General features: G+C 52.0%; 1 protein-coding gene across 2 annotated transcripts; it reads right to left on the reverse strand.

Moving 5' to 3' along the window:
• Nucleotides 1-27,995, reverse strand: LOC120928758 (ecto-ADP-ribosyltransferase 5-like). Of its 2 annotated transcripts, none has more exons than XM_040339747.1 (8): nucleotides 27,975-27,995; nucleotides 17,084-17,148; nucleotides 15,467-16,166; nucleotides 14,252-14,284; nucleotides 9,971-10,201; nucleotides 8,145-8,312; nucleotides 3,325-3,480; nucleotides 1-1,037 (listed from the first exon to the last, which is right to left on the reverse strand). In XM_040339747.1, the coding sequence occupies exons 2-8, from the start codon at nucleotides 17,144-17,146 to the stop codon at nucleotides 868-870; spliced, it is 1,521 nt and encodes a 506-aa protein (XP_040195681.1). In that variant the 5' UTR covers nucleotides 17,147-17,148; nucleotides 27,975-27,995; the 3' UTR covers nucleotides 1-867. The 2 variants fall into 2 exon arrangements, with proteins under 2 accessions (XP_040195681.1, XP_040195682.1); XM_040339748.1 differs by lacking the exon at nucleotides 27,975-27,995 and adding an exon at nucleotides 24,703-25,028 and having other exon boundaries at nucleotides 2-1,037.

Consider the following 27,995-nt stretch of genomic DNA (forward strand, 5'->3'; position numbering starts at 1 on the left):
TCCTTCACACGGACCATGACTGGATGATATTTCTACGACCTTCTAGGACATTCATGGCCTGCTTCTGGACATGGACTCCTTCACCCTCTTTGACATTTTTTGGGCCATGACTGGATGCTGTCTCTACAACCCGCTTTGATATTCATGGACCATAGCTGGATACCATCTCCACCACCTGCAATAACATTCATGGACCATGGCTTGATACCTCTTTGTCATTTATGGGCCATGACTGGATGCTGGCTCATTCACCTGCTATTATATTTTTGGACCATGGCTGGACACCAACTCTCCCACCCTTTTTGTTATTCCTGGACCATGACTTGATATTGGATCCACCACCCTCTTGGACATTCATGGATCATGGCTAGAGATCAGCTCAACCACCTGCTATAAACTTCATGGATCATGGCTAGATATCGGCTCGTCCATCCTCTTTGACGTTCATGGATCACAGCAGAATGTTGGTTCCACCGCCCTCTACAACATTCCTCCAATCAGATCATGTAAACACAAATTCAGATAAATGGCTCTTCTTGTTCGGGAGACTCGGTGATCATTGGCAGCAGACATTCCCGATAATCGGGTCCAGGCAGGTTTATGGAGGAACACGCCAACCCCCCAACCAGCAACAGATCTGTAGCAGTAATAATAAAGGATTATTTAACTCCACAGAAGAACTTAAAGGGTAATCTGGTAATTGTCCACCCGCATCAAGAAAGAGTATAAATATTGTAAAGATGAAGCAAAAGTGCTAAAATATTCCAAATCCACCAGAAGAAGATTCTCATATCTTTGTAGACGGTAGAAGACCTTTCCTTATCTGGGCACAGGTCTCTTGGGGGGTAACTTTCCCCAGATGCAGATTCACAAATCATTCACCGAAGCATCATTGGAATTCACAGTTGTCTTCATTTGCGTCTTCTGTGGAAACACCGACCAAAACCGCTTTATCAAGATTAGAGTTCCAATCGTACTGACGAAGGTCAATCCCCAGGTGATGTTCTTCATGGTGGCCTGCAGCTCATCTCTGGAAGCTGAGAAAGAAAAAAAAATAGATGAAGGGGTTTCAGTTTTGGGGGGACGCGTACATATTTGGTTCCCATTTCCCTAGTGCTGGATGGAGATAGGACTCGGGTAAGTATAAGGGGGGGGTCAATCTTTATCGTAATGGTGGGAATGTCCAGGCTTTAGAACCACTTTTAATGGGGTGTATATAAAGGATCACTTCATCTCCACCCTTCTGCAGTCATCTGATGGGAAGTGTGGCCCCCGGAGGGTCAGATGGCTGTTTTACTGCTATGATTACAAACCTGAAAAGCAGGATCTCAGATTACACACACAGCTGAATGACACGCCCCTTCTTCCTCTCCTGTACAGACTGTGACATCCAGGTCTTAGGGCCCGTTCCCATCAGATGCACAGGGTAAGAGCCAGTGCCGGCCTTTCCTATCAGCAATCTACAAGGGTAGAGCTAGTGCCGGGCTTTCCTATCCGCAATCTTCAAGGGAAGAGCCAGTGCCAGGCTTTCCTATCCGCAATCTACAAGGGAAAAGCCAGTGCCAGGCTTTCCTATCAGCAATCTGAAAGGTAAGAGCCAGTGCCGGGCTTTCCTATCAGCAATCTGAAAGGTAAGAGCCAGTGCCGGGCTTTCCTATCCGCAATCTACAAGGGAAGAGCCAGTGCCGGGATTTCCTATCAGCAATCTTCAAGGGAAGAGCTAGTGCCGGGCTTTCCTATCAGCAATCTTCAAGGGAAGAGCCAGTGCCGGGCTTTCCTATTGGTAAACTACAAGGGAAGAGCCAGTGCCGGGCTTTCCTATCAGCAACCTTCAAGGGAAGAGCCAGTGCCGGGCTTTCCTATCCGCAATCTACAAGGGAAGAGCCAGTGCCAGGCTTTCCTATCAGCAATATACAAGGGAAGAGCCAGTGCTGGGCTTTCCTATCGGCAATCTACAAGGGAAGAGCCAGTGCCGGGCTTTCCTATCAGCAACCTTCAAGGGAAGAGCCAGTGCTGGGCTTTCCTATCGGCAATCTTCAAGGGAAGAGCCAGTGCTGGGCTTTCCTATCGGCAATCTACAAGGGAAGAGCCAGTGATGGGCTTTCCTATCTGCAATCTACAAGGGAAGAGCCAGTGCCAGGCTTTCCTATCAGCAATCTACAAGGGAAGAGCCAGTGCTGGGCTTTCCTATCAGCAATCTACAAGGGAAGAGCCAGTGCTGGGCTTTCCTATCGGCAATCTACAAGGGAAGAGCCAGTGATGGGCTTTCCTATCTGCAATCTACAAGGGAAGAGCCAGTGCCGGGCTTTTCTATCAGCAACCTTCAAGGGAAGAGCCAGTGCCGGGCTTTACTATCAGCAACCTTCAAGGGAAGAGCCAGTGCCAGGCCTTCCTATCCACAATCTACAAGGGAAGAGCCAGTGCCGGACTTTTCTATCGGCAATCTACAAGGAAAGAGCCAGTGCTGGGCTTTCCTATCTGCAATCTACAAGGGAAGAGCCAGTGATGGGCTTTGCTATCTGCAATCTACGAGGGAAGAGCCAGTGCTGGGCTTTACTATCGCCAAACTACAAGGGAAGAGCCAGTGCCGGGCTTTCCTATCCGTAATCTACAAGGGAAGAGCCAGTGCCGGGCTTTCCTATCTGCAATGGAAGAGCCAGCGCCGGGCACTCATGCAGTATCATCCCTACTTCATCCAAGGGGCTGCCTGTCCTGCTGGGTGGTCATCCGGTGGGTTCCCAGAATTTAGGAAGCACAGTTACATCCCATCCTTTGCCAAACAGGACACACCCTTGGTACACCGGTGTAGCCCCAGCTGGGTATATTGACGACTCGCCATCCATTCTTGGCACTTCTCATTGGGAACTCAATGCACTGCAGGTCTGTGTTGTGTGGGGTGACTCCCCTCTCTGGGAATGTACATGGGGGGTCACCGTATGGGGGGTAGGGACTCTACCAGGAAGTACTGCTCTATCTTTGTAAACCTTTGACGAAAAATAATTCTCCCCTTCGAGATAGGTGAGACATTAGGTGACTGGAAAGTTACCTCATCTCTGATATCTGGACACTTTTGTAGCACTGGCCTCAGATATGGGTGGAGACTTCCTGATAACCACACCTGGAATCATGGGGCCCCCATATAGACAGGAACTGGGTCCTCCTATCTGGGACTATGGCTTGAAGAGTGGAACCAGTAAGGAGTTATACTTTGGAGCCTAGGGAGCTAGTTTAGGGTCATGTGGGGCCCTTTGTTAGTTCAGGAACCGGCTTATCTATCCAAAGGCTGGGTGAGGGGGGGCCCTACAACACCCTCATCCTGATTACCTTGCAGAACTGATATGTGTTCCCGTAGAGTCTTCACTGTCTCCAGATTGTGGGAAATGGAATCCTGGACATCGGTCACCCGCGTCCTGTCAGTGTCCAGAGCGTTCTCCACATCATAAAGGCGGAGCTTAGTGTTCCAGGCAAAGTCCCGGAGTTCTGAGGAGGAGAAATCATCCGTCAAATGTGGTCAGGGAAAAATGTGACCCCCCCAAATAATGACCATCAAGGACTTTAAGTACCGCTATATAATACAACCCAATTCCACGCCCATTCATGCCGCAGACACCCCCACATATCAGTACCTTGTTCTCCCGCCCCCAGACACCCCCAGATATCAGTGCCTCATTCTCCCACCCCCAGATATGAGTGCCTCGTCCTCCTGCCCCCAGACACCCCCAGATATGAGTGCCTCGTCCTCCTGCCCCCAGACACCCCCAGATATCAGTGCCTCATCCAGACACCCCCAGATATCAGTACCTCGTCCTCCCTCCCCCAGATACCCCCAGATATCAGTGCCTCATCCTCCCACCACCAGACATGCCCAGATATCAGTGCCTCATCCTCCTGCCCCCAGACACCCCCAGATATCAGTGCCTCATCCTCCTGCCCCCAGACACCCCCAGAGATCAGTACCTCGTCCTACCCCCAGATATCAGTGCCTCATCCTCCTGCCCCCAGATATCAGTGCCCCATCATCCCACCCCCAGACACCCCCAGATATCAGTGCCTCATCCTCCTGCCCCCAGATATCAGTGCCTCATCATGACACCCCCAGATATCAGTGCCTCATCCACCCACACCCAGATACCCCCAGATATCAGTGCCTCATCCACCCACCCCCAGATATCAGTGCCTCATCCACCCACCCCCAGATATCAGTGCCTCATCCTCCTGCCCCCAGACTTTCCAAGATATCAGTGCCTCATTCTCCTGCCCACAGTAACCTCTGATGCTCATTCCTACTCAGTCAGTCAGTGAAGCAGGACGCTCTAAAACGAGTCTGCTCTCACTCACTCCCAAGGGTTTCCCAGACAGGCAGGGTTCTTCCAACTCCCCTGCCACAGGACCAGAGGACCAGCGTTTCTCCCTTCCCCCTTGGCCCCCCTCTCTACCACGCAGGCTTTCACTTCCCGGGAGCATTTTAAGGTAAGCCCCTGACTCTCAGGGCTATTCCAGGGCGATTTCCACCTCTCCTGGGACCGTTTGCGGCCGTCCTTTTCAGAACAAGCCACGGCGGCGGCCTAACGCAGTAGGTAAACGGCTTTCCTTACCCCCCACACCGCCAGCCCACCATCTCCCTGCCTCAGCTCCAGCCATCCATTACCCTCCATAACCCCAGCCCAACCTTGCGTGTAGATTCGCGGCGGCCGCGTTTAGCAAAGTCCGCGGCCTAGTGGTGTGCCGCACACACACACACCCAAGCAACCCCCCTCTCAAACTTCACAAAATCCCTTGGCCCCAGAAGGATCACCAGCCTCTCCCCAGATACCCCTGAGTCTCCTCCGCAGGCTGTGCGGACCCCCCCCAGACATACAACCCCTGGCTTGGGCCTGATCTCAGGTGGTGGCCATCTTGGGACACCCAGGGTGCCAGCACACTGTCAGTGTCATCCCTACTCACTCAGCCAGTGAAGCAGGACGCTCTCCAACGAATCTGCTCTCACTCTCACCCTCCCAGATAGGCAGGGTTCTTCCAACTCCCTGGTAACTGGGATTCTCCAGCACTCACACCCACTCCCCTTCCAGAACTCAAAGCTTGGGAATTGGCTCCCACCTGTGAATTTAGGAGGAAATACTCCCCCCGCCCCATTCTGCCCTAAAACGGTTATTTTCACCACCATTTTAGCACTTGATCCAGGGCTCGCCCGATCGCCCCTGAGGGGTCAGGAAGGAATTTTTTCCCCTGCCGCTGCATATTGGCACAGCATGGCAAGGTTTTTTTTTGGCCTTCCTCTGGATCAAACAGGGACGGAGGGTTCAGCGAGTTGGGCGACCCACTTGAAATCTTCCTTCCCATCATCATCGAAAAAAACCCCGGTTAAACACCCCCCCCCCCCTGATGTTTCTGCGACTATGGCTAATCTGAGATACTCTGCAGAAACCATTTGGGATCTAAAGCCATCCGCCTCAATACTACCGGCCCGTCTACAGTCGACGATCGACAGTCAAAAAGCACAGCCATTTTCCCAAGCCAAAGCCCATATCGTGCGCTTTGGTTAACACAAGATCGGCAGTAAGACACCGGCAAGAAATCAATGATTTCATCCTACAACACGATCTAGACTGCCCCTTTATCACAGAAAGCTGGTTAACTGCCGACTGTAACACCATTCTAGGAGAACTGGTGCCAGTAAATTACCGCATTCAAACGCAAAACAGAGTGGGGCAAAGAGGAGGAGGCCTGGCGGTGATCCACAAGACTCACCTCTCGATCACCAAACCAGACCTTCAGAACTCACTTCCATTCATGGAAACCCTCACTCTGCAACTACAAACAAATCCCCAGGACACTGTCCATATTCTACTCTGTTATAGACCACCCGGTCCAAAAACGCACCTTCTCACGTCATTGACGGAGTTCATCTCCACCTACACCCTAAACATCAAACATCTCTTGCTGCTCTGGGATTTCAACCTTTGGGCCAACTCCTCACTGGACCCCGTCGCCTGAATCGACCATCTGGAAGGATTAGGCCTGCAGCAACTAATACACGGGCCCACTCATGCCTCAGGTCACACGCTCGATCTCATTTCCAAACAAGATTTGGAAATCCACATTCTGGAGATTGAGCCGCAACCATGGACAGATCACCATGCCATTAAATTCATAATTACTAAAAATGCCCCCTCTAAAAAAACGATAAAACCGGTGACAACTCACTGGACTAGATCTCAGAAGAAGCTCCACTCGGAACTCTTCAAAACTACATTAGGGAAAAAAAAAACAAAAAAACAATCCAACTACATCTAACAGCCACAGAAACATTTTACGCCATCAACAAGGCTCTACTTTTTTTTCAGCCCTGTTGGGGGGCTTTGGTGAGATACCAGGCGTCTTAACACACCTCTGACATCTCCCCTTTGAGACAGAGAAAGGGACTAAGGACACATGTTCCCCAGTCCCTTTCTCAGCAGCAGAAGCTGCGCTGAAAATGAATGGAGTGAAGACAGCGTCTTCTCTTCATTCATAAACTGAAACATTGTAATCACAGTTTACAATGTTTCAGTTATGTGAATAGACAGAGTCAGTGATCACTGACTCTGTCTATTCGGAGCAGTAAGGAGCCGAATTTACCGGCTCCTACCCCGCTCTCCATCCTGACAGTTCCAGGGGGTGGAGGAGGAGCACGGAAAGAGAGAGAAACACGGCGGGATACATGGAGGAATACACGGCGTGATACACAGAGGGATACATGGCGGGATACATGGAGGAATACACGGCGTGATACACAGAGGGATACATGGCGGGATACACGGAGGAATACACGGCGTGATACACAGAGGGATACATGGCGGGATACACGGAGGAATACATGGCGTGATACACGGAGGAATACACGGCGTGATACACGGAGGAATACATGGCGTGATACACGGAGGAATACACAGCGGGATACACGGAGGAATACACGGCGTGATACATGGAGGAATACACAGCGGGATACAAGGAGGAATACACGGAGGAATACACAGCGGGATACAGGGAGGAATACACGGCGTGATACACGGAGGAATACACAGCGGGATACAAGGAGGAATACACAGAGGAATACACAGCGGGATACATGGAGGAATACACGGTGTGATACACGGCAGGATACACGGAGGGATACACGGCAGGATACACGGAGGAATACACAGCGGAATACACGGCGTGATACACGGCGGGATACACGGCAGGATACACGGAGGAATACACAGAGGGATACACGGCAGGATACACGGAGGAATACACAGCGGAATACACGGCGTGATACACGGCGGGATACACAGCAGGATACATGGAGGAATACACAGAGGGATACACGGCAGGATACACGGAGGAATACACAGCGGAATACACGGCGTGATACACGGCGTGATATACGGCGGGATACACGGCAGGATACACGGAGGAATACACAGAGGGATACACGGCAGGATACACGGAGGAATACACAGAGGGATACACGGCAGGATACACGGAGGAATACACAGAGGGATACATGGCAGGATACACGGCAGGATACACGGAGGAATACACAGAGGGATACATGGCAGGATACACGGCAGGATACACGGAGGAATACACAGAGGGATACACGGCAGGATACATGGCAGGATACACGGAGGAATACACAGAGGGATACACGGCAGGATACACGGAGGAATACATGGCAGGATACACGTCAGAATACACGGAGGGAGAGAGAAAATAATAAAAACATAAAAGAAAAAACAGACTGACACGGTCCACCCCCCTTAAAAAAAAGAAAGCATTATAAAAAATTGTAAAAAAAAATTGTAAAAAATGAAAAACAAATTGTTAAAGATAAAAAAAACTACTGCAACATGTGCCGCTGTCACATGAGATTAAAAAAAATGGCTTTGTGTTACTTTATACTTCTTCCTCTAGGGGTGCAGGTTTGGGGTGACTCCAGATCCATCAGGCCACGCACACCCATCATTGCACATGGTGACCCTGTCCCCATATATAGTGACCTGTCCGGTTTTTTTTTGGGGTGGCTCTAGATCCATGGTGACCCTGGCCCCGTATATAGTGACCTGTCCGGGGGGGTTATTCAAACAGCTGTGTAAAGACCGGTCCAGTAGGTGACTCACCGTCCAGCTTGGTGCGGATCCTGTCCAGTTTCTCCTCCTCCCCCCGGAGGGCTCTGCGGTCTATCAGCTCCTCTTTCAGCAGCAGGTTCAGGATATTGGTGGTGTGATGGAAGACCTCGGCGTACGGACTTTGCTGGTTCTGGGAGGATTCCATCTGTGATTTCACCTCTGCAGAGAAGAAAGGACTTCATTGTCATCTGAACGCCAAAGTGGAACTCCAACGAGAATGTACTAAAGGGGGTGCAATGTTTATACGGCTGCTTGTGTCCCCATTAGGGAGATTCCTCTCCACACACACTTCCTGTCCCGATGACAGCGTTGTCACTGTGACAGGAAGTAACAATCATTCCACCTAACGGGGACACAACATGGCAAAGGCTGTGAGAGGAGGACAGGGTGGATAGGGGGCGCTATATCGCCTGGACTGTACCATTCAAACCATCGAAGACCATTTTAACCCGTTCTAGCATTTTTTGAAGGTAAGGAAAGAAGCAAAGGAAAGGAAAGGAGAGAAAGGGAAAGAAAAATAAAATAAAGAGAAAAGGAAAGGAGAGAAGGAAATGAAAGAAAAGAGGAAGGAAAACAAACAGGGTGAAAGAAAGAAAAGAGGAAGAAAGGAAAGTAAAGGTGAGAAGGAAATAAAAGCAAAGAGGGGAAAAAAAGCAAAGGAAAGGGAAAGTAAAGAGAAAAGATAAAGGAAAGGAGAGAAGGAAAGAGGAAGGAAATTAAAGAGGAAGGAAGGAAAGGAAAGGAAAGGAAAGGGGAAAGAGGAGATTAGGGGAGGAGAGGAGAGGAGAGGGAAGGAGGGATGGAAAAGAGAGAAGAGGGAAGGGAAGGAGGGAGAGGAGAGGAGGGAAGGGGAGGGGAAAGGAAAAAGGGAGGGAAGGAGAGGAGAGGGAGGGAGGAAAGTAGAGCAGAGGGAAGAGGGAGGGAAGAAGAGGAGAGGGGAGGGAAGGAGAAGAGAGGAGAGGGGGAGGGAAGAGGAGAGGAGAGGGAAGGAGAGGAGGGGGAGAAGAAGAGGAGAGGGGGGGGAAGAAGAGGAGAGGGGGGGGAAGAGGAGAGGGGGGGAGAAGAGGGGAGAGGGATAGGGAATATGGGAGGAGAGGGAAGGAGGGAGGGAAGCAAAAGAGAGGAGAGGGGAAAGGGAAAAGGGAGGTAGGGAAGAAGAGGGAAGGGAAGAAGAGGTGAGGGGAGGATAAGAGAGGGGAGGGAAGGAGAGGAGAGGGAAGGGAAGAAGAGGAGAGGGGAGGAGAAGAGAGAGGAGGGAAGGAGGGAGGGAAGGATAAGAGAGGGAAGAAGAGGAGAGGGAAGGGAAGAAGAGGAGAGGGAAGACGAGGAGAGGGGAGGAGAAGAGAGAGGAGGGAAGGAGGGAGGGAAGGATAAGAGAGGGGAGGGAAGGAGAGGAGAGGGAAGGAGAGGAGAGGGAAGACGAGGAGAGAGGAGGAGAAGAGAGGGGAGGGAAGGAGGGAGGGAAGGATAAGAGAGGGAAGAAGAGGAGAGGGAAGGGAAGAAGAGGAGAGGGAAGACGAGGAGAGGGGAGGAGAAGAGAGAGGAGGGAAGGAGGGAGGGAAGGATAAGAGAGGGGAGGGAAGGAGAGGAGAGGGAAGGAGAGGAGAAGGAAGGGAAGAAGAGGAGAGGGGAGGAGAAGAGAGGGGAGGGAAGGAGGGAGGGAAGGATAAGAGAGGGAAGAAGAGGAGAGGGAAGACGAGGAGAGGGGAGGAGAAGAGAGAGGAGGGAAGGAGGGAGGGAAGGATAAGGGAGGGAAGGAGAGGAGAGCGTCCTTGGCTGTAAAGAAGAGAAGGGTTTAGTTCCACTAAACAAATCACCTTCCAGTTCGGTGGCCAACGCTCTAACGGCCAGGGTGTGATACGTTGTTAGACTGCCCTGTGCCTTCACCTCATCATGGGCATGTGAGATGTTGGCTCGGACCTCGTCATATTGCTCGTGGTTCCGGATGGCCAGCTTCTCCAGCGCTGTGATTCGCTCCTCCAGCTCAGACAGAGGGGAGGAGACTTTGTTCTTCTTTATGTTCCCGATCTTCTTTAATTTGGACGAGTCTGAGAACACAGAACACAGATTGGTGACAAATCACATAAAAAACGGACTGTAATATGATTTTCCCGATGATTCTCAGCGCCATCCAGTGGCCCGGATTCAGATAGAGATACGACGATGTATCTCCTGATACGCCGTCGTATCTCTGAGTCCGGCCGTCGTATCTATGCGCCTGGTTCATAGAATCAGGTTCTGCATAGATCTCCCTAAGATCGGATAGGTGTAAGTGACTTACACCGTCGGATCTTAGGCTGCAATCTCCCGCTGGCCGCTAGGTGGCGTTTCGTTCTTTTTACCCGACAAATATGCAAATGAGGATTTCCGCCGATTCAGAAACGAACACCCGCCCGTCGCTTTTTTTTATGTCGTTTGCGTTCGGCTTTTTCCGGCGTATAGTTACCCCTGCTATATGCGGCGTATCCTATGATAGGTATGGCCGTCGTTCCCGCGCCGAGTTTTGAATTTTTACGTCGTTTGCGTAAGTCGATTCAGAATACGGCCGGACGCAAGTTACGCTCACGCCGAAATCAATGACGTCCTAGCGACTTCATTGGGAGCAATGCACGCTGGGAAAAATCGCGGACGGCGTATGCGCTGTTGGATCTGCGTGGGGACGTGCCTGATTTAAATTGTAGACGCCCCCTAGCCGTGGAATTTCAATTCCGCCGGGGGATTTACGATACGCCACCGCAAGTTTTGAGGTAAGTGCTTTCTGAATACAGCACTAGCCTCAAAAACTTGCGCCGGCGGATCGTAAATCAGATCTAAAGATTCGCTAATCTATCTGAATCTACCCCACTGTGTTTTTCTTTTCTTTTTAATACCACCTTGTGGGCACTAGATGGCGCTGACAATCATATTACAGATTGATGGTTGGGGGTCTGTGGGAATGCTGAAGACATGATGGTGAATATTTCACACATGGACCTCCGAATGTTTGCTGATTGGTCAGAGATTTGTGATGTGTGTTGGGGGCGTCGTCTCCCTGTATGAGGGATTGGTAACAAAAATCTTCATTTAGGATTTGGATGGGAGAGGGGGAGGGATAAGACCCCCTGTCAGTCCTTTTTATTCCTCTCCAGGTCTTGTTGGGGAGATTTTCCTTCACTTCCTGTCCCAGAGACACAGCAGGAAGTGAGGGAAAATGTCCTCCCTGTTAGTTGTCAGTAGAAGTGTCCCCAATGGGAGACAGAACATCACATGGTGTCACCCGAGAGAGGGGGAGTCACTCCGGGTGGGGGGGGGGGGTGGGGCTCACAGGTAGTAATATATAGCTAAGGGGGGTCCACCTTTACACACTCCATCCAAGAGAGAAAGAAGAAAGGAGAGCGGAGGAAGAGGTGAGAAGAGAGGGAAGGGGAGGAAAGAAAGAGGATCGAGGAGACCAGAGGGAAAGGAAGGAAGAGAGGGCAGGCAGGGGAGAGGAGATGAGAGAAGGGAGGGGAGGAAAGAAAGAGAAGGGAGGGGAGGAAAGAAAGAGAAGGGAGGGGAGGAGAAGAAAGAGGAGAGAGAAGGGGAGAGGAGAGAAGAGAAGGGAGGGGAGGAAAGAAAGAGGAGAGAGAATGGGAGAGGAGAGAAGGGAGGGGAGGAAAGAAAGAGGAGAGAGAATGGGAGAGGAGAGAAGGGAGGGGAGGAAAGAAAGAGGAGAGAGAATGGGAGAGAAGAGGAGAGAAGAGAAGGGAGGGGAGGAAAGAAAGAGGAGAGAGAAGGGGAGAGGAGATAATAGAAGGGAGGGGAGGAAAGAAAGAGGAGAGAGAAGGGGAGAAGAGAGGAGAGAAGGGAGGGGAGGAAAGACAGAGGAGAGGGGAGGGGAGAGGGGAGGAAAGAAAGAGGAGAGGGAAGGGGAGAGGAGAGGAAAGAAGGGAGGGGAGGAAAGAGGAGAGGGGAGAGGAGAGAAGGGAGGGCAGGGAAGAAAGAGGAGAGAGAAGGGGAGAGGAGAGAAGGGAGGGGAGGAAAGAAAGAGGAGAGAGAATGGGAGAGGAGAGAAGGGAGGGGAGGAAAGAAAGAGGAGAGAGAATGGGAGAGGAGAGAAGGGAGGGGAGGAAAGAAAGAGGAGAGAGAATGGGAGAGAAGAGGAGAGAAGAGAAGGGAGGGCAGAAAAGAAAGAGGAGAGAGAAGGGGAGAGGAGAGAAGAGAAGGGAGGGGAGGAAAGAAAGAGGAGAGAGAATGGGAGAGGAGAGAAGGGAGGGGAGGAAAGAAAGAGGAGAGAGAATGGGAGAGGAGAGAAGGGAGGGGAGGAAAGAAAGAGGAGAGAGAATGGGAGAGAAGAGGAGAGAAGAGAAGGGAGGGGAGGAAAGAAAGAGGAGAGAGAATGGGAGAGGAGAGAAGGGAGGGGAGGAAAGAAAGAGGAGAGAGAATGGGAGAGAAGAGGAGAGAAGAGAAGGGAGGGGAGGAAAGAAAGAGGAGAGAGAAGGGGAGAGGAGATAATAGAAGGGAGGGGAGGAAAGAAAGAGGAGAGAGAAGGGGAGAAGAGAGGAGAGAAGGGAGGGGAGGAAAGACAGAGGAGAGGGGAGGGGAGAGGGGAGGAAAGAAAGAGGAGAGGGAAGGGGAGAGGAGAGGAAAGAAGGGAGGGGAGGAAAGAGGAGAGGGGAGAGGAGAGAAGGGAGGGCAGGGAAGAAAGAGGAGAGAGAAGGGGAGAGGAGAGAAGGGAGGGGAGGAAAGAAAGAGGAGAGAGAATGGGAGAGGAGAGAAGGGAGGGGAGGAAAGAAAGAGGAGAGAGAATGGGAGAGGAGAGAAGGGAGGGGAGGAAAGAAAGAGGAGAGAGAATGGGAGAGAAGAGGAGAGAAGAGAAGGGAGGGCAGAAAAGAAAGAGGAGAGAGAATGGGAGAGGAGAGAAGGGAGGGGAGGAAAGAAAGAGGAGAGAGAATGGGAGAGAAGAGGAGAGAAGAGAAGGGAGGGGAGGAAAGAAAGAGGAGAGAGAATGGGAGAGAAGAGGAGAGGAGAGAAGGGAGGGGAGGAAAGAAAGAGGAGAGAGAAGGGGAGAGGATAGAAGGGAGGGGAGGAAAGAAAGAGGAGAGAGAAGGGGAGAAGAGAGGAGAGAAGGGAGGGGAGGAAAGACAGAGGAGAGGGAAGGGGAGAGGGGAGGAAAGAAAGAGGAGAGGGAAGGGGAGAGGAGAGGAGAGAAGGGAGGGGAGGAAAGAAGAGAAGGAAGGGGAGGAAAGAAAGAGGAGAGGGAAGGGGAGAGGAGAGGAAAGAAGGGAGGGGAGGAAAGAGGAGAGGGGAGAGAAGAGAAGGGAGGGCGGGGAAGAAAGAGGAGAGAGAAGGGGAGAGGAGAGAAGGGAGGGGAGGAAAGAAAGAGGAGAGGGGAGAAGAGAGGAGAGGAGAGAAGGGAGGGGAGGAAAGAAAGGAGAGGGGAGGAAGAGAACAGAGGGGAGGGGACAAGAGAAGAGAAGGTAGGGGAGGAAAGAAAGAGGCGAGAAGAAGAGATGAGACAAGAAAGGAGAAGGGAGGGTAGTAGAAGAAAGGAGAGGGAAGAAAGGAGAAGGGAGGGTAGTAGAAGAAAGGAGAGGGAAGAAAGGAGAAGGGAGGGTAGTAGAAGAAAGGAGAGGGAAGGGAGAGGATGGGACAGGTAAAGAAGGGAAGAGGAGAGAGAGGAGGGGAGATGGGAGGAGGGGGAGGGGAGAAGAGAATACACAGATCCCATGAATATTCTCTCAGGCACACAATAGCAGTAATGATAAGAGGGTTGAAGAGTATTTGTCATGTGGAGTATAGAATAGAGGAGGAGAGGAGAAGAGAGCTTTGCTCATTCATTATGACATGTAGTGTCATGTGATGTCATTGTCGTGTGATGTCATTGTCGTGTGATGTCATTGTCGTGTGATGTCATTGTCGTGTGATGTCATTGTCATGTGATGTCATTGTCATGTGATGTCATTGTCGTGTGATGTCATTGTCGTGTGATGTAGTGTCATGTGATGTAGTGTCGTGTGATGTCATTGTCATGTGATGTAGTGTCGTGTGATGTCATTGTCATGTGATGTCATTGTCGGGGGTCTCCAGCCATTGGTGGGGTGTATGTCCTGTAGGAGGGATGAGCGTTGTCTCCTTACCTGAGTGACAGATCGCTTCCGTCTTCTTCTCCCCTGTGAAGACAGATAGACATGAAGTACCGGGATTATCACCCTCATCAGATCACCCTCACCCGTCATCATCTCAAGCCCTATACACATGGGCCAGAATCTCTTGCCGCCTGAGTCTACACACACATTATTCAGAAGAACCGCCGTTCTTTTGAACGGCAAGAACGCAGTGACGTCATCGCGTACGACGAGCATGCGCTCGTCACATTCAATGCCGTCGCCGCCATCTTGCTGCACCCTACACTGCCCTTGGAAGCTACCGTCATTTCGATCATGCGCGGGTTTCCACGGTGACAGGTAAGTATGCAGACGCTCGGGTTTCTCGTTAGGAAAACACGGCCAAGAATCACAACAAGGAAGATAGAGGGCAGGTTCTCTATTATTCGCATCGAGATTCTGGGCAGTTTTCTTGGCGAGAAACCTCAAAGCCTCGTACACACGCTCGGTGTATTCGGCAAGAAAGCTCTGCCAGCAGTTTTCTTTGCTGGTTCTTGCGGAGAAAGGCGTGCGTGTGTACGAGGCTTTCACCCTCAGAGGACGGACGCCTTCATTTATTTTCACTAAACCCGTCAATTGGCAATCCCGTGATATCGGCTGACTCAACCGGGAACAAGGAAACCAGGAAAATGTTCCGTCCAATCAGAGCTATCCTATCTTTATTGATGTTCCCCGTAAAGTTCAAAGTATCAGATCTCCAATCTTTATGGATCGTCTATAAATGACAAAGTATCAGAAGTTCCATCCGTCTAGAAGACCATAAACCACCCAGAACTATCCGGGACTTCCCAGAGGCTCCTGTGGTGGGGGGAGGGGGGGGTCAGCAGGTTGGGCCGGTATTGGAGAAGGGAAATGTGTTGAGGTGCTGTAATAGCTGATCATGTGACCGCTGTGATTGGCTGTCACCGGGGCTTGCAGGGAAATTTCCAGATGTGCGGGATCACATGACTGGACCCATAACAAAAAACTCCTCCCCATCTATAATGTATTCCTTATAAAATTCTATCAACAAATAAGTAATAAATTGGATACAAATATTAATAATTGCAATAATAAACGAACCGTTAAATTAATAATCGTTCAATATTAAATAAATCATCGAAACAAACAAAATAAAAATTTCAGTAGGGTGTCCTCGGATTTCATCCTGAATATCTGGCGATCATGCGATAAGAGCCAAGTTCTTACCTCCCATGATGGCGCAGTTGAAGTAGCTGCAAAGCTGGCCGGTGCTCTCCAGAACATAGGTGGAGTCATTCTTCATGACGTAGGTGAATTTCTCAGTAGGTGGGATCAGCACTTCGTCTTCCCCGGGGTAAAACGAGAATTGTCCAATTTCGGCACCAAAGCAGGTGGTGATCTGGAAGAAGGACATCACTCCGAAGGATTTAGCCTTGGTGCTGTTGAGGGAAGTGGAGGTGAATCTCCCAAACTTGAAGAGCGGAGAGGCCTCGAAGGTGTCCCAGCTCCCCCGGAACGTGGAATACGGTTTTCTGCAGTCCGGTTTGAGGATCTGCAGGGCTCTGGTCAGGTAGAAGTGAAGAGCTTTAAAGTGAAAGTTGTCCATGTAGTCCTTGAGAGAGGCTCCAGCGATGGTGAGGTTGGCGTTAATTTGCTGGTATATGGGGTTCTTCTCAGGGAACTGGTCGGTGAACACCAGTAGAGCGATCCCATGCTCGTCCTCAAATTCATCTGGGAGTTTGGCCTTGGACACCATCTTTTTCCAAGCTTTAGTTGCCCTCTTCCAAGCTTCGTCAAATTCCTGGTTGACCTTCTCCTGCCGCAAGATCCTGGGCATGACGTCATCGTTGAGTTTGTCCACACACCCAATGTATTGGTCATCGAATACGTTGGGTTTGAACTTCAACTCGTAGGTGTCGCCGAGCGCCTGAGGAGATATAAGTTATGGGCCGAACTTAAAGCTTTGATTTTTATTGGATGGGTAATACTACAGTGATCTCCAGCCTCCCCATAGGTCCTATAGGTAGGATATATACTCCACATACCTACAAGCTACCTGGAGGACCTTAGGGTTGGGGCAGAGGAGGGAAGACCTGGAGATTGGGGTAGGAGAAATGGAACTTGTAAAGCAGAGCAAGAGAGGGGAGGCTTAGGGAGTCGTGAGGGTGAGGGGGGGGGGACTGGAGAGTGGAGCAGAAGAAGGGGAACCTGAGAAGTGGAACAGGGGAAGGGGGACCTGGGGAGTGAGGCAGGAGAGTGGGGTCATGGGGAAAGAGGCAGGACAGTGGGGAGCGGGGCAGAAGAGGGGGGACCTGGGGAGTGAGGCAGGAGAGTAGGGACCTGGGGAGCTGGGCAGGAGAGGGGGGACCTGGGGAGCAGGGCATTAGAGGGGGAACATGGGGAGAGAGGTATGAGTGGTGGGAGCGGGGCAGAAGAGGGGGGACCTTGGGAGTGAGGCAGGAGAGTAGGGACCTGTGGAGCTGGCAGGAGAGGGGGGACCTGGGGAGCGGGGAATTAGAGGGGGGCATGGGGAGAGAGGCAGGAGAGTGGGGAGCGGGGCAGAAGAGTGGGGAACTGGGGAGCGAGGCAGGAGAGTAGGGACCTGTTGAGCTGGGCAGGAAGGGGGGATCTGGGGAGCAGGGCATTAGAGGGGGGACATGGGGAGTGGGGCAGGAGAGGGGGACATGGGAAGCAGGACTGGAGAGGGGGATATTGGGGGTGGCAAGAGAGGGGGATATGGGGTAAGAGAGGGTGGATGTGGGCCAGACAAAATAATTTTACAATAAATGGGATTTTATTTCATATTTCAGCCTCCCTGGAAAGTTGTGTCGGTCCTCGTATTACCTCCACATGTTCCCATCCAATCAGCAGGCAGAATATTGCAGCCAGAAAGTTCTTTATTCTCATCTCTGTGCAGGAAAGAGAAGCGTCCTTGTCAGACATTCCAGAGATTATTATCAGAAAACATTCTCATTATTAATCATTGGAAACTCCGATCTCTGAGAGGACAAAAATATAACACTAGAAAAATATCATAACAGAAACCAGAATGGACTGCACATCATTAAATGAGCAATGGGAGAAGACGTCTTCCACCATCACTGTCTTCTCCCACCGACACCGTCTTCTCCCGCCGACACCGTCTTCTCCCGCCAATACTGTCTTCTCCCGCCGACACTGTCTTCTCCCACCGACACCGTCTTCTCCCACCGACACCGTCTTCTCCCACCGACACGTCTTCTCCCACCGACACCGTCTTCTCCCACAGCACGTCTTCTCCCACTGACACCGTCCTCTTCTACCGACACCGTGATGGTGGTGATGGTGGGAGAAGGCGGTGTCGGTGGGAGAAGACGGTGTCGGCGGGAGAAGACGGTGTCGGTGGGAGAAGACGTGTCGGTGGGAGAAGACGGTGTCGGTGGGAGAAGATGGTATCGGTGGGAGAAGATGGTGTCGGTGGGAGAAGACGGTGTCGGCGGGAGAAGACGGTGTCGGTGGGAGAAGACGTGTCGGTGGGAGAAGACGGTGTCGGTGGGAGAAGATGGTATCGGTGGGAGAAGATGGTGTCGGTGGGAGAAGACGGTGTCGGTAGAAGAGGACGGTGTCAGTGGGAGAAGACGGTGTCAGTGGGAGAAGACGGTGTCGGTGGGAGAAGACGGTGTCGATAGAAGAGGACGGTGTCAGTGGGAGAAGACGGTGTCGGCGGGAGAAGACGGTGTCGGCGGGAGAAGACAGTATTGGCGGGAGAAGACGGTGTCGGCGGGAGAAGACGGTATCGGTGGGAGAAGATGGCGTCGGTGGGAGAAGACGTTGACGGTGGAAGAAGACGGTATGGGTGGGAGAAGACGATGTCGGTGGGAGAAGACGTGCTGTGGGAGAAGACGGTGTCGGTGGGAGAAGACGTGTCGGTGGGAGAAGACGGTGTCGGTGGAAGAAGACGGTGTCGGCGGGAGAAGACAGTATTGGCGGGAGAAGACAGTGTCGGTGGGAGAACACGTGTCGGTGGAAGAAGACGGTGTCGGTGGGAGAAGACGGTGTCGGTGGAAGAAGACGGTGTCGGTGGGAGAAGACGGTGTCGGTGGGAGAAGACGGTGTCGGCGGGAGAAGACAGTATTGGCGGGAGAAGACGGTGTCGGCGGGAGAAGACGGTATCGGTGGGAGAAGATGGCGTCGGTGGGAGAAGACGTTGACGGTGGAAGAAGACGGTATGGGTGGGAGAAGACGATGTCGGTGGGAGAAGACGTGTCGGTGGGAGAAGACGTGTCGGTGGGAGAAGACATGCTGTGGGAGAAGACGGTGTCGGTGGGAGAAGACGTGTCGGTGGGAGAAGACGGTGTCGGCGGGAGAAGACGGTGTCGGCGGGAGAGGACGGTGTCGGTGGGAGAAGACAGTGTCGGTGGGAGAAGACGGTGTCGGTGGGAGAAGGCGGTGTCGGTGGGAGAAGACGTGCTGTGGGAGAAGACGGTGTCGGTGGGAGAAGACGGTGTCGGTGGGAGAAGACGGTGTCGGTGGGAGAAGACGGTGTCGGCGGGAGAAGACAGTATTGGCGGGAGAAGACAGTGTCGGTGGGAGAACACGTGTCGGTGGAAGAAGACGGTGTCGGTGGAAAAAGACGGTGTCGGTGGGAGAAGACGGTGTCGGTGGGAGAAGACAGTGTCGGTGGAAGAAGACGGTGTCGGTGGGAGAAGACGGTGTCGGTGGGAGAAGACGGTGTCGGTGGAAGAAGACGGTATGGGTGGGAGAAGACGATGTCGGTGGGAGAAGACGTGCTGTGGGAGAAGACGGTGTCGGTGGGAGAAGACGTGTCGGTGGGAGAAGACGGTGTCGGTGGAAGAAGACGGTGTCGGCGGGAGAAGACAGTATTGGCGGGAGAAGACAGTGTCGGTGGGAGAACACGTGTCGGTGGAAGAAGACGGTGTCGGTGGGAGAAGACGGTGTCGGTGGAAGAAGACGGTGTCGGTGGGAGAAGACGGTGTCGGTGGGAGAAGACGGTGTCGGCGGGAGAAGACAGTATTGGCGGGAGAAGACGGTGTCGGCGGGAGAAGACGGTATCGGTGGGAGAAGATGGCGTCGGTGGGAGAAGACGTTGACGGTGGAAGAAGACGGTATGGGTGGGAGAAGACGATGTCGGTGGGAGAAGACGTGTCGGTGGGAGAAGACGTGTCGGTGGGAGAAGACATGCTGTGGGAGAAGACGGTGTCGGTGGGAGAAGACGGTGTCGGCGGGAGAAGACGGTGTCGGCGGGAGAAGACGGTGTCGGCGGGAGAGGACGGTGTCGGTGGGAGAAGACAGTGTCGGTGGGAGAAGACGGTGTCGGTGGGAGAAGACGGTGTCGGTGGGAGAAGACGATGTCGGTGGGAGAAGACGTGTCGGTGGGAGAAGACGGTGTCGGTGGGAGAAGACATGCTGTGGGAGAAGACGGTGTCGGTGGGAGAAGACGGTGTCGGCGGGAGAAGACGGTGTCGGCGGGAGAAGACGGTGTCGGCGGGAGAGGACGGTGTCGGTGGGAGAAGACAGTGTCGGTGGGAGAAGACGGTGTCGGTGGGAGAAGACGGTGTCGGTGGGAGAAGACGTGCTGTGGGAGAAGACGGTGTCGGTGGGAGAAGACGGTGTCGGTGGGAGAAGACGGTGTCGGTGGGAGAAGACGGTGTCGGCGGGAGAAGACAGTATTGGCGGGAGAAGACAGTGTCGGTGGGAGAACACGTGTCGGTGGAAGAAGACGGTGTCGGTGGAAAAAGACGGTGTCGGTGGGAGAAGACAGTGTCGGTGGAAGAAGACGGTGTCGGTGGGAGAAGACGGTGTCGGTGGGAGAAGACGGTGTCGGTGGGAGAAGACGGTGTCGGTGGGAGAAGACGGTGTCGGTAGAAGAGGATGGTGTCAGTGGGAGAAGACGGTGTCGGTGGAAGAAGACGGTGTCGGTGGAAGAAGACGGTGTCGGTGGGAGAAGACAGTGATGGTGGTGATGATGGGAGAAGGCGGTGTCAGTGGGAGAACTATAAGAATAGAGGTTATACCAGGAGATTGAGACTGTCCTTCCACTGGACCCATAGAGAGACATAGAGACCCATAGAGAGATATAGAGACACATAGAGAGATACAGAAACCCATAGAGAGATATAGTGACCCATAGAGAGACATAGAGAGACATAGAGAGACATAGAGAGATACAGAAACCCATAGAGAGATATAAAGACCCATAGAGAGATATAGCGACCCATAGAGAGACATAGAGACACATAGAGAGATACAGAAACCCATAGAGAGATATAGAGACACATAGAGAGATATCGAAACCCATAGAGAGATATAGAGACCCATAGAGAGATATAGAGAGACCCATAGAGAGATATAGAGACCCATAAAGAGACATAGAGACCTATAGAGAGACGTAGAGACCCATAGAGAGACATAGAGATCATAAAGAGACATAGAGACCCATAAAAAGACATAGAGAGACATAGAGACCCATAAAGAGACATATAGACACATAGAGAGACATAGAGACCCATAGAGAGACATAGAGACCAATAAAGAGACATAGAGACCCATAGAGAGACATAGAGACCCACAGAGAGACAAAGAGAGACATAGAGACTAATAAAGAGATATCAAGACCCATAGAGAGACATAGAGACCCATAGAGAGACATAGAGACCCATAAAGAGACATAGAGATTCATAGAGAGACATAGAGACCCATAAAGAGACATAGAGACCCATAGAGAGACATAGAGACCCATAGAGAGACATAGAGACCCATATAGAGACCCATAAAGAGACATAGAAAGACATAGAGACCCATAGAGAGACATAGAGACCCATATAGAGACCCATAAAGAGACATAGAAAGACATAGAGACCCATAAAGAAACAGAGAGACCCATAGAGAGACATAGCGAGGCATGGAATCCCATAAGTAGACAGAGACCCATAAAAAAAACAGAGAGACAAAGAGACCCATATAGAGACATAAAAAGTCATAGGGACCCATAAAGAGACCTAGAGACCCATAGAGAGACATAGAAAGACATAGAGACACATAGAAAGACATAGAGAGAGACATAGTGAGACACAGAGAACCAAAGAGAGATCTAGAAACCGATAGAAAGAAATACCGAGCCGGATTCAGATACAATGGCGTATCTGTCCGGCCGGCGTAATGTATCTCTGATACGTTACGCCGCTCTAACTTTGGGCGCAAGTTCTTTATTCAGAAAGAACTTGCGCCCTTAGTTACGGCGGTGTAACGTATGTGTTGCGGCGTAAGCCCGCGTAATTCAAATGTTGGGATGTTGGGGGCGTGTTTTATTTAAATTTGGCTTGACCCCGCGTATTTGACGGTTTTTTTGAACGGCGCATGCGCCGTTCGTGAAAACATCCCAGTGCGCATGCTCGAAAATCCGCCGCAAAACGTCATTGCTTTCGACGTGAACGTAAATTACGTCCAGCCGTATTCGCGAAAGACTTACGCAAACGGCGTAAAAATGTCAAAACTCGGCGCGGGAACGACGGCCATACTTAACATAGGATACGCCGCACATACCCCTCATATAGCAGGGGTAACTTTACGCCGGAAAAAGCCGAACGCAAATGACGTAAAAAAAAAAGCGCCGGGCGGTCGTTCGTTTCTGAATCGACGTAAATAGTAATTTGCATATTCCTTGCGTAAACAAACGGAAGCGCCACCTGGCGGCCAGCGTGAAATTGCAGCCTAAGATACGACGGTGTAAGACACTTACGCCGGTCGGATCTTTGGGAGATCTATGCGTAACTGATTCTATGGATCAGGCGCATAGATACGACGGCCGGACTCAGAGATACGCCGTCGTATCTCTTTCTGAATCTGTCCCACCGTGTTTCCCCGAAAATAAGACACTGTCTTATATTTATTTTTCCTCAAGAAAACACACTATGGCTTATTTTCAGGGGATGTCTTATTTTTATTACCGGCGGGTATGGTACAACAATCTACATTTATTCAAATACAGTGAAGTCGTCTTCTAGGGTGATCTCTTTGGGCTCAGTAGCAGACTGTTTGCTGAAGCTTTTCCCCCTCTCCCCTGGTGTGTGTGGGGGGTGAGAGACTGTTTGCTTCAGCTTTTCCCCTCTCCCCTGGTGTGTGTGGGGGGTGAGAGACTGTTTGCTGAAGCTTTTCCCCCTCTCCCCTGGTGTGTGTGGGGGGTGAGAGACTGTTTGCTTCAGCTTTTCCCCTCTCCCCTGGTGTGTGTGGGGGGTGAGAGACTGTTTGCTTCAGCTTTTCCCCTCTCCCCTGGTGTGTGTGGGGGGTGAGAGACTGTTTGCTTCAGCTTTTCCCCCTCTCCCCTGGTGTGTGTGTGGGGGGTGAGAGACTGTTTGCTTCAGCTTTTCCCCCTCTCCCCTGGTGTGTGTGGGGGGTGAGAGACTGTTTGCTGAAGCTTTTCCCCCTCTCCCCTGGTGTGTGTGGGGGGTGAGAGACTGTTTGCTTCAGCTTTTCCCCTCTCCCCTGGTGTTTGTGGGGGGTGAGAGACTGTTTGCTGAAGCTTTTCCCCCTCTCCCCTGGTGTGTGTGGGGGGTGAGAGACTGTTTGCTTCAGCTTTTCCCCTCTCCCCTGGTGTGTGTGGGGGGTGAGAGACTGTTTGCTTCAGCTTTTCCCCCTCTCCCCTGGTGTGTGTGTGGGGTGAGAGACTGTTTGCTTCAGCTTTTCCCCTCTCCCCTGGTGTGTGTGGGGGGTGAGAGACTGTTTGCTTCAGCTTTTCCCCTCTCCCCTGGTGTGTGTGGGGGGTGAGAGACTGTTTGCTGAAGCTTTTCCCCCTCTCCCCTGGTGTGTGTGTGGGGGGTGAGAGACTGTTTGCTTCAGCTTTTCCCCCTCTCCCCTGGTGTGTGTGGGGGGTGAGAGACTGTTTGCTGAAGCTTTTCCCCCTCTCCCCTGGTGTGTGTGGGGGGTGAGAGACTGTTTGCTTCAGCTTTTCCCCTCTCCCCTGGTGTGTGTGGGGGGTGAGAGACTGTTTGCTGAAGCTTTTCCCCCTCTCCCCTGGTGTGTGTGGGGGGTGAGAGACTGTTTGCTTCAGCTTTTCCCCCTCTCCCCTGGTGTGTGTGTGGGGTGAGAGACTGTTTGCTGAAGCTTTTCCCCCTCTCCCCTGGTGTGTGTGGGGGGTGAGAGACTGTTTGCTTCAGCTTTTCCCCCTCTCCCCTGGTGTGTGTGGGGGGTGAGAGACTGTTTGCTTCAGCTTTTCCCCTCTCCCCTGGTGTGTGTGGGGGGTGAGAGACTGTTTGCTGAAGCTTTTCCCCCTCTCCCCTGGTGTGTGTGGGGGGTGAGAGACTGTTTGCTTCAGCTTTTCCCCTCTCCCCTGGTGTGTGTGGGGGGTGAGAGACTGTTTGCTGAAGCTTTTCCCCCTCTCCCCTGGTGTGTGTGGGGGGTGAGAGACTGTTTGCTTCAGCTTTTCCCCCTCTCCCCTGGTGTGTGTGTGGGGTGAGAGACTGTTTGCTGAAGCTTTTCCCCCTCTCCCCTGGTGTGTGTGGGGGGTGAGAGACTGTTTGCTTCAGCTTTTCCCCCTCTCCCCTGGTGTTTGTGTGGGGGGTGAGAGACTGTTTGCTTCAGCTTTTCCCCCTCTCCCCTGGTGTGTGTGGGGGGTGAGAGACTGTTTGCTTCAGCTTTTCCCCTCTCCCCTGGTGTGTGTGGGGGGTGAGAGACTGTTTGCTTCAGCTTTTCCCCCTCTCCCCTGGTGTGTGTGGGGGGGGTGAGAGACTGTTTGCTTCAGCTTTTCCCCCTCTCCCCTGGTGTTTGTGTGGGGGGTGAGAGACTGTTTGCTTCAGCTTTTCCCCCTCTCCCCTGGTGTTTGTGTGGGGGGTGAGAGACTGTTTGCTTCAGCTTTTCCCCCTCTCCCCTGGTGTGTGTGGGGGGTGAGAGACTGTTTGCTTCAGCTTTTCCCCTCTCCCCTGGTGTGTGTGGGGGGTGAGAGACTGTTGCTTCAGCTTTTCCCCCTCTCCCCTGGTGTGTGTGGGGGGTGAGAGACTGTTGCTGGTCAGTTCTGTGGAGCAGCTTTACTTCTTCCCCTGAAGACAGAGTGTCCTGCTCCTCACTTTTCACTTTCACTTTCAGCGGGGCCTGACAGGGGGAGCCGACCTTATTGATGGGGCTGCCGACACCTCTCCGGTCACCTAGAGATACCGCAGCCGCTGTCACGATGGAGCAGATAAGAAGGACTGCATGACTTCTTTACAGCTCCGCACCAGTACACTACGGTACATACGCCTATCACGTCTTGTTTACCGATCCGCTACGCATAGTCACGCCCATCACTACGTCTTATTTTTGGGGGGATGGCTTATATTTCGGAAATGCTTGGAAATCCTGCTACGGCTTATTTTCGGGGAAACGCGGTAGTGAGACACAGAAGACATAGAGACCGATAGAGAGATACAGAAGACATAGAAAGACATTGAAGAGATCAGAGAATGAGACTTCAGAGGAGAGATGAGCCTTACCTGGAGGAGAAGAGACCGGAGAATGAGACTTCAGAGGACAGATGAGCCTCACCTGGAGGAGAAGAGACCGGAGAATGAGACTTCAGAGGAGAGATGAGCCTCACCTGGAGGAGAAGATACTTCAGAGGACAGGTAAGCCTCACCTGGAGGAGAAGAGACCAGAGAATGAGACTTCAGAGGACAGATGAGTCTCACCTGGAGGAGAAGAGACTTCAGAGGACAGGTAAGCCTCACCTGGAGAACAGGGAGGAAAAGGAGACTTCAGAGGAGAGATGAGCCTCACCTGGAGGAGAAGATACTTCAGAGGACAGGTAAGCCTCACCTGGAGGAGAAGAGACAAGAGAATGAGACTTCAGAGGACAGATGAGTCTCACCTGGAGGAGAAGAGACTTCAGAGGACAGGTAAGCCTCACCTGGAGAACAGGGAGGAAAAGGAGACTTCAGAGGAGAGATGAGCCTCACCTGGAGTAGAAGATACTTCAGAGGACAGGTAAGCCTCACCTGGAGGAGAAGAGACAAGAGAATGAGACTTCAGAAGACAGGTGAGCCTCACCTGGAGGAGAAGAGACTGGAGAATGAGACTTCAGAGGAGAGATGAGAATCACCTGGAGGAGAAGAGACCAGAGAATGAGACTTCAGAGGACAGGTGAGCCTCACCTGGAGGAGAAGAGACTGGAGAATGAGACTTTAGAGGAGAGATGAGTCTCACCTGGAGAAGGGACCGGAGAATGAGACTTCAGAGGAGAGATGAGCCTCACCTGGAGGAGAAGAGACCAGAGAATGAGACTTCAGAAGACAGATGAGTCTCACCTGGAGGAGAAGAGACCGGAGAATGAGACTTCAGAGGACAGGTGAGCCTCACGTGGAGGAGAAGAGACCGGAGAATGAGACTTCAGAGGAGAGATGAGAATCACCTGGAGGAGAAGAGACCAGAGAATGAGACTTCAGAGGACAGGTGAGCCTCACCTGGAGGAGAAGAGACTGGAGAATGAGACTTTAGAGGAGAGATGAGTCTCACCTGGAGAAGGGACCGGAGAATGAGACTTCGGAGGAGAGATGAGTCTCACCTGGAGGGGAAGAGACCGGAGAATGAGACTTCAGAGGAGAGATGAGTCTCACCTGGAGAAGAGACCGGGGGAATGAGACTTCGGAGGAGAGATGAGTCTCACCTGGAGGAGAAGAGACCAGAGAATGAGACTTCAGAGGAGAGATGAGTCTCACCTGGAGAAGAGACCGGGGGAATGAGACTTCAGAGGACAGGTGAGCCTCACCTGGAGGGGAAGAGACCGGAGAATGAGACTTCAGAGGAGAGATGAGCCTCACCTGGAGGAGAAGAGACTGGAGAATGAGACTTCAGAGGAGAGATGAGCCTCACCTGGAGAAGAGACCGGAGAATGAGACTTCAGAGGACAGGTGAGCCTCACCTGGAGGGGAAGAGACCGGAGAATGAGACTGCAGAGGAGAGATGAGCCTCACCTGGAGGAGAAGAGACTGGAGAATGAGACTTCAGAGGACAGGTGAGCCTCACGTGGAGGAGAAGAGACTGGAGAATGAGACTTCAGAGGAGAGATGAGCCTCACCTGGAGAAGAGACCGGAGAATGAGACTTCAGAGGACAGGTGAGCCTCACCTGGAGGAGAAGAGACCGGAGAATGAGACTTCAGAGGACAGGTGAGTCTCACCTGGAGGAGAAGAGACCGGAGAATGAGACTTCAGAGGAGAGATGAGTCTCACCTGGAGGAGAAGAGACCGGAGAATGAGACTTCAGAGGAGAGATGAGCCTCACCTGTAGAAGAAGAGACTTCAGAGGAGAGATGAGCCTCACCTGTAGAAGAAGAGACTTCAGAGGAGAGATGAGCCTCACCTGTAAAAGAAGAGATTTCAGAGGAGAGATGAGCCTCACCTGTAGAAGAAGAGACTTCAGAGGAGAGATGAGCCTCACCTGTAGAAGAAGAGACTTCAGAGGAGAGATGAGTCTCACCTGGAGGAGAAGAGACCGGAGAATGAGACTTCAGAGGAGAGATGAGCCTCACCTGTAGAAGAAGAGACTTCAGAGGAGAGATGAGCCTCACCTGGAGAAGAGACCGGAGAATGAGACTTCAGAGGACAGGTGAGCCTCACCTGGAGGAGAAGAGACCGTAGAATGAGACTTCAGAGGACAGGTGAGCCTCACCTGGAGGAGAAGAGACCGGAGAATGAGACTTCAGAGGACAGGTGAGCCTCACCTGGAGGAGAAGAGACCGGAGAATGAGACTTTAGAGGACAGATGAGCCTCACCTGGAGGAGAAGAGACCGGAGAATGAGACTTCAGAGGAGAGATGAGTCTCACCTGGAGGAGAAGAGACCGGAGAATGAGACTTCAGAGGAGAGATGAGCCTCACCTGAAGGAGAAGAGACCGGAGAATGAGACTTCAGAGGAGAGATGAGCCTCACCTGGAGGAGAAGAGACCGGAGAATGAGACTTCAGAGGAGAGATGAGCCTCACCTGGAGGAGAAGAGACCGGAGAATGAGACTTTAGAGGACAGATGAGCCTCACCTGGAGGAGAAGAGACCGGAGAATGAGACTTCAGAGGAGAGATGAGTCTCACCTGAAGGAGAAGAGACCGGAGAATGAGACTTCAGAGGAGAGATGAGCCTCACCTGGAGGAGAAGAGACCGGAGAATGAGACTTCAGAGGAGAGATGAGCCTCACCTGTAGAAGAAGAGACTTCAGAGGAGAGATGAGCCTCACCTGTAAAAGAAGAGATTTCAGAGGAGAGATGAGCCTCACCTGTAAAAGAAGAGACTTCAGAGGAGAGATGAGCCTCACCTGTAGAAGAAGAGACTTCAGAGGAGAGATGAGCCTCACCTGTAAAAGAAGAGATTTCAGAGGAGAGATGAGCCTCACCTGTAAAAGAAGAGACTTCAGAGGAGAGATGAGCCTCACCTGTAAAAGAAGAGACTTCAGAGGAGAGATGAGCCTCACCTGTAAAAGAAGAGATTTCAGAGGAGAGATGAGCCTCACCTGTAAAAGAAGAGACTTCAGAGGAGAGATGAGCCTCACCTGTAGAAGAAGAGACTTCAGAGGAGAGATGAGTCTCACCTGGAGGAGAAGAGACCGGAGAATGAGACTTCAGAGGAGAGATGAGCCTCACCTGGAGAAGAGTCTCACCTGGAGGAGAAGAGACCGGAGAATGAGACTTCAGAGGAGAGATGAGTCTCACCTGGAGGAGAAGAGACCGGAGAATGAGACTTCAGAGGAGAGATGAGCCTCACCTGGAGAAGAGTCTCACCTGGAGGAGAAGAGACCGGAG

Source organism: Rana temporaria, chromosome 2 (genome assembly GCF_905171775.1).
Source record: "Rana temporaria chromosome 2, aRanTem1.1, whole genome shotgun sequence".
NCBI classification, from domain to species: domain Eukaryota; kingdom Metazoa; phylum Chordata; class Amphibia; order Anura; family Ranidae; genus Rana; species Rana temporaria.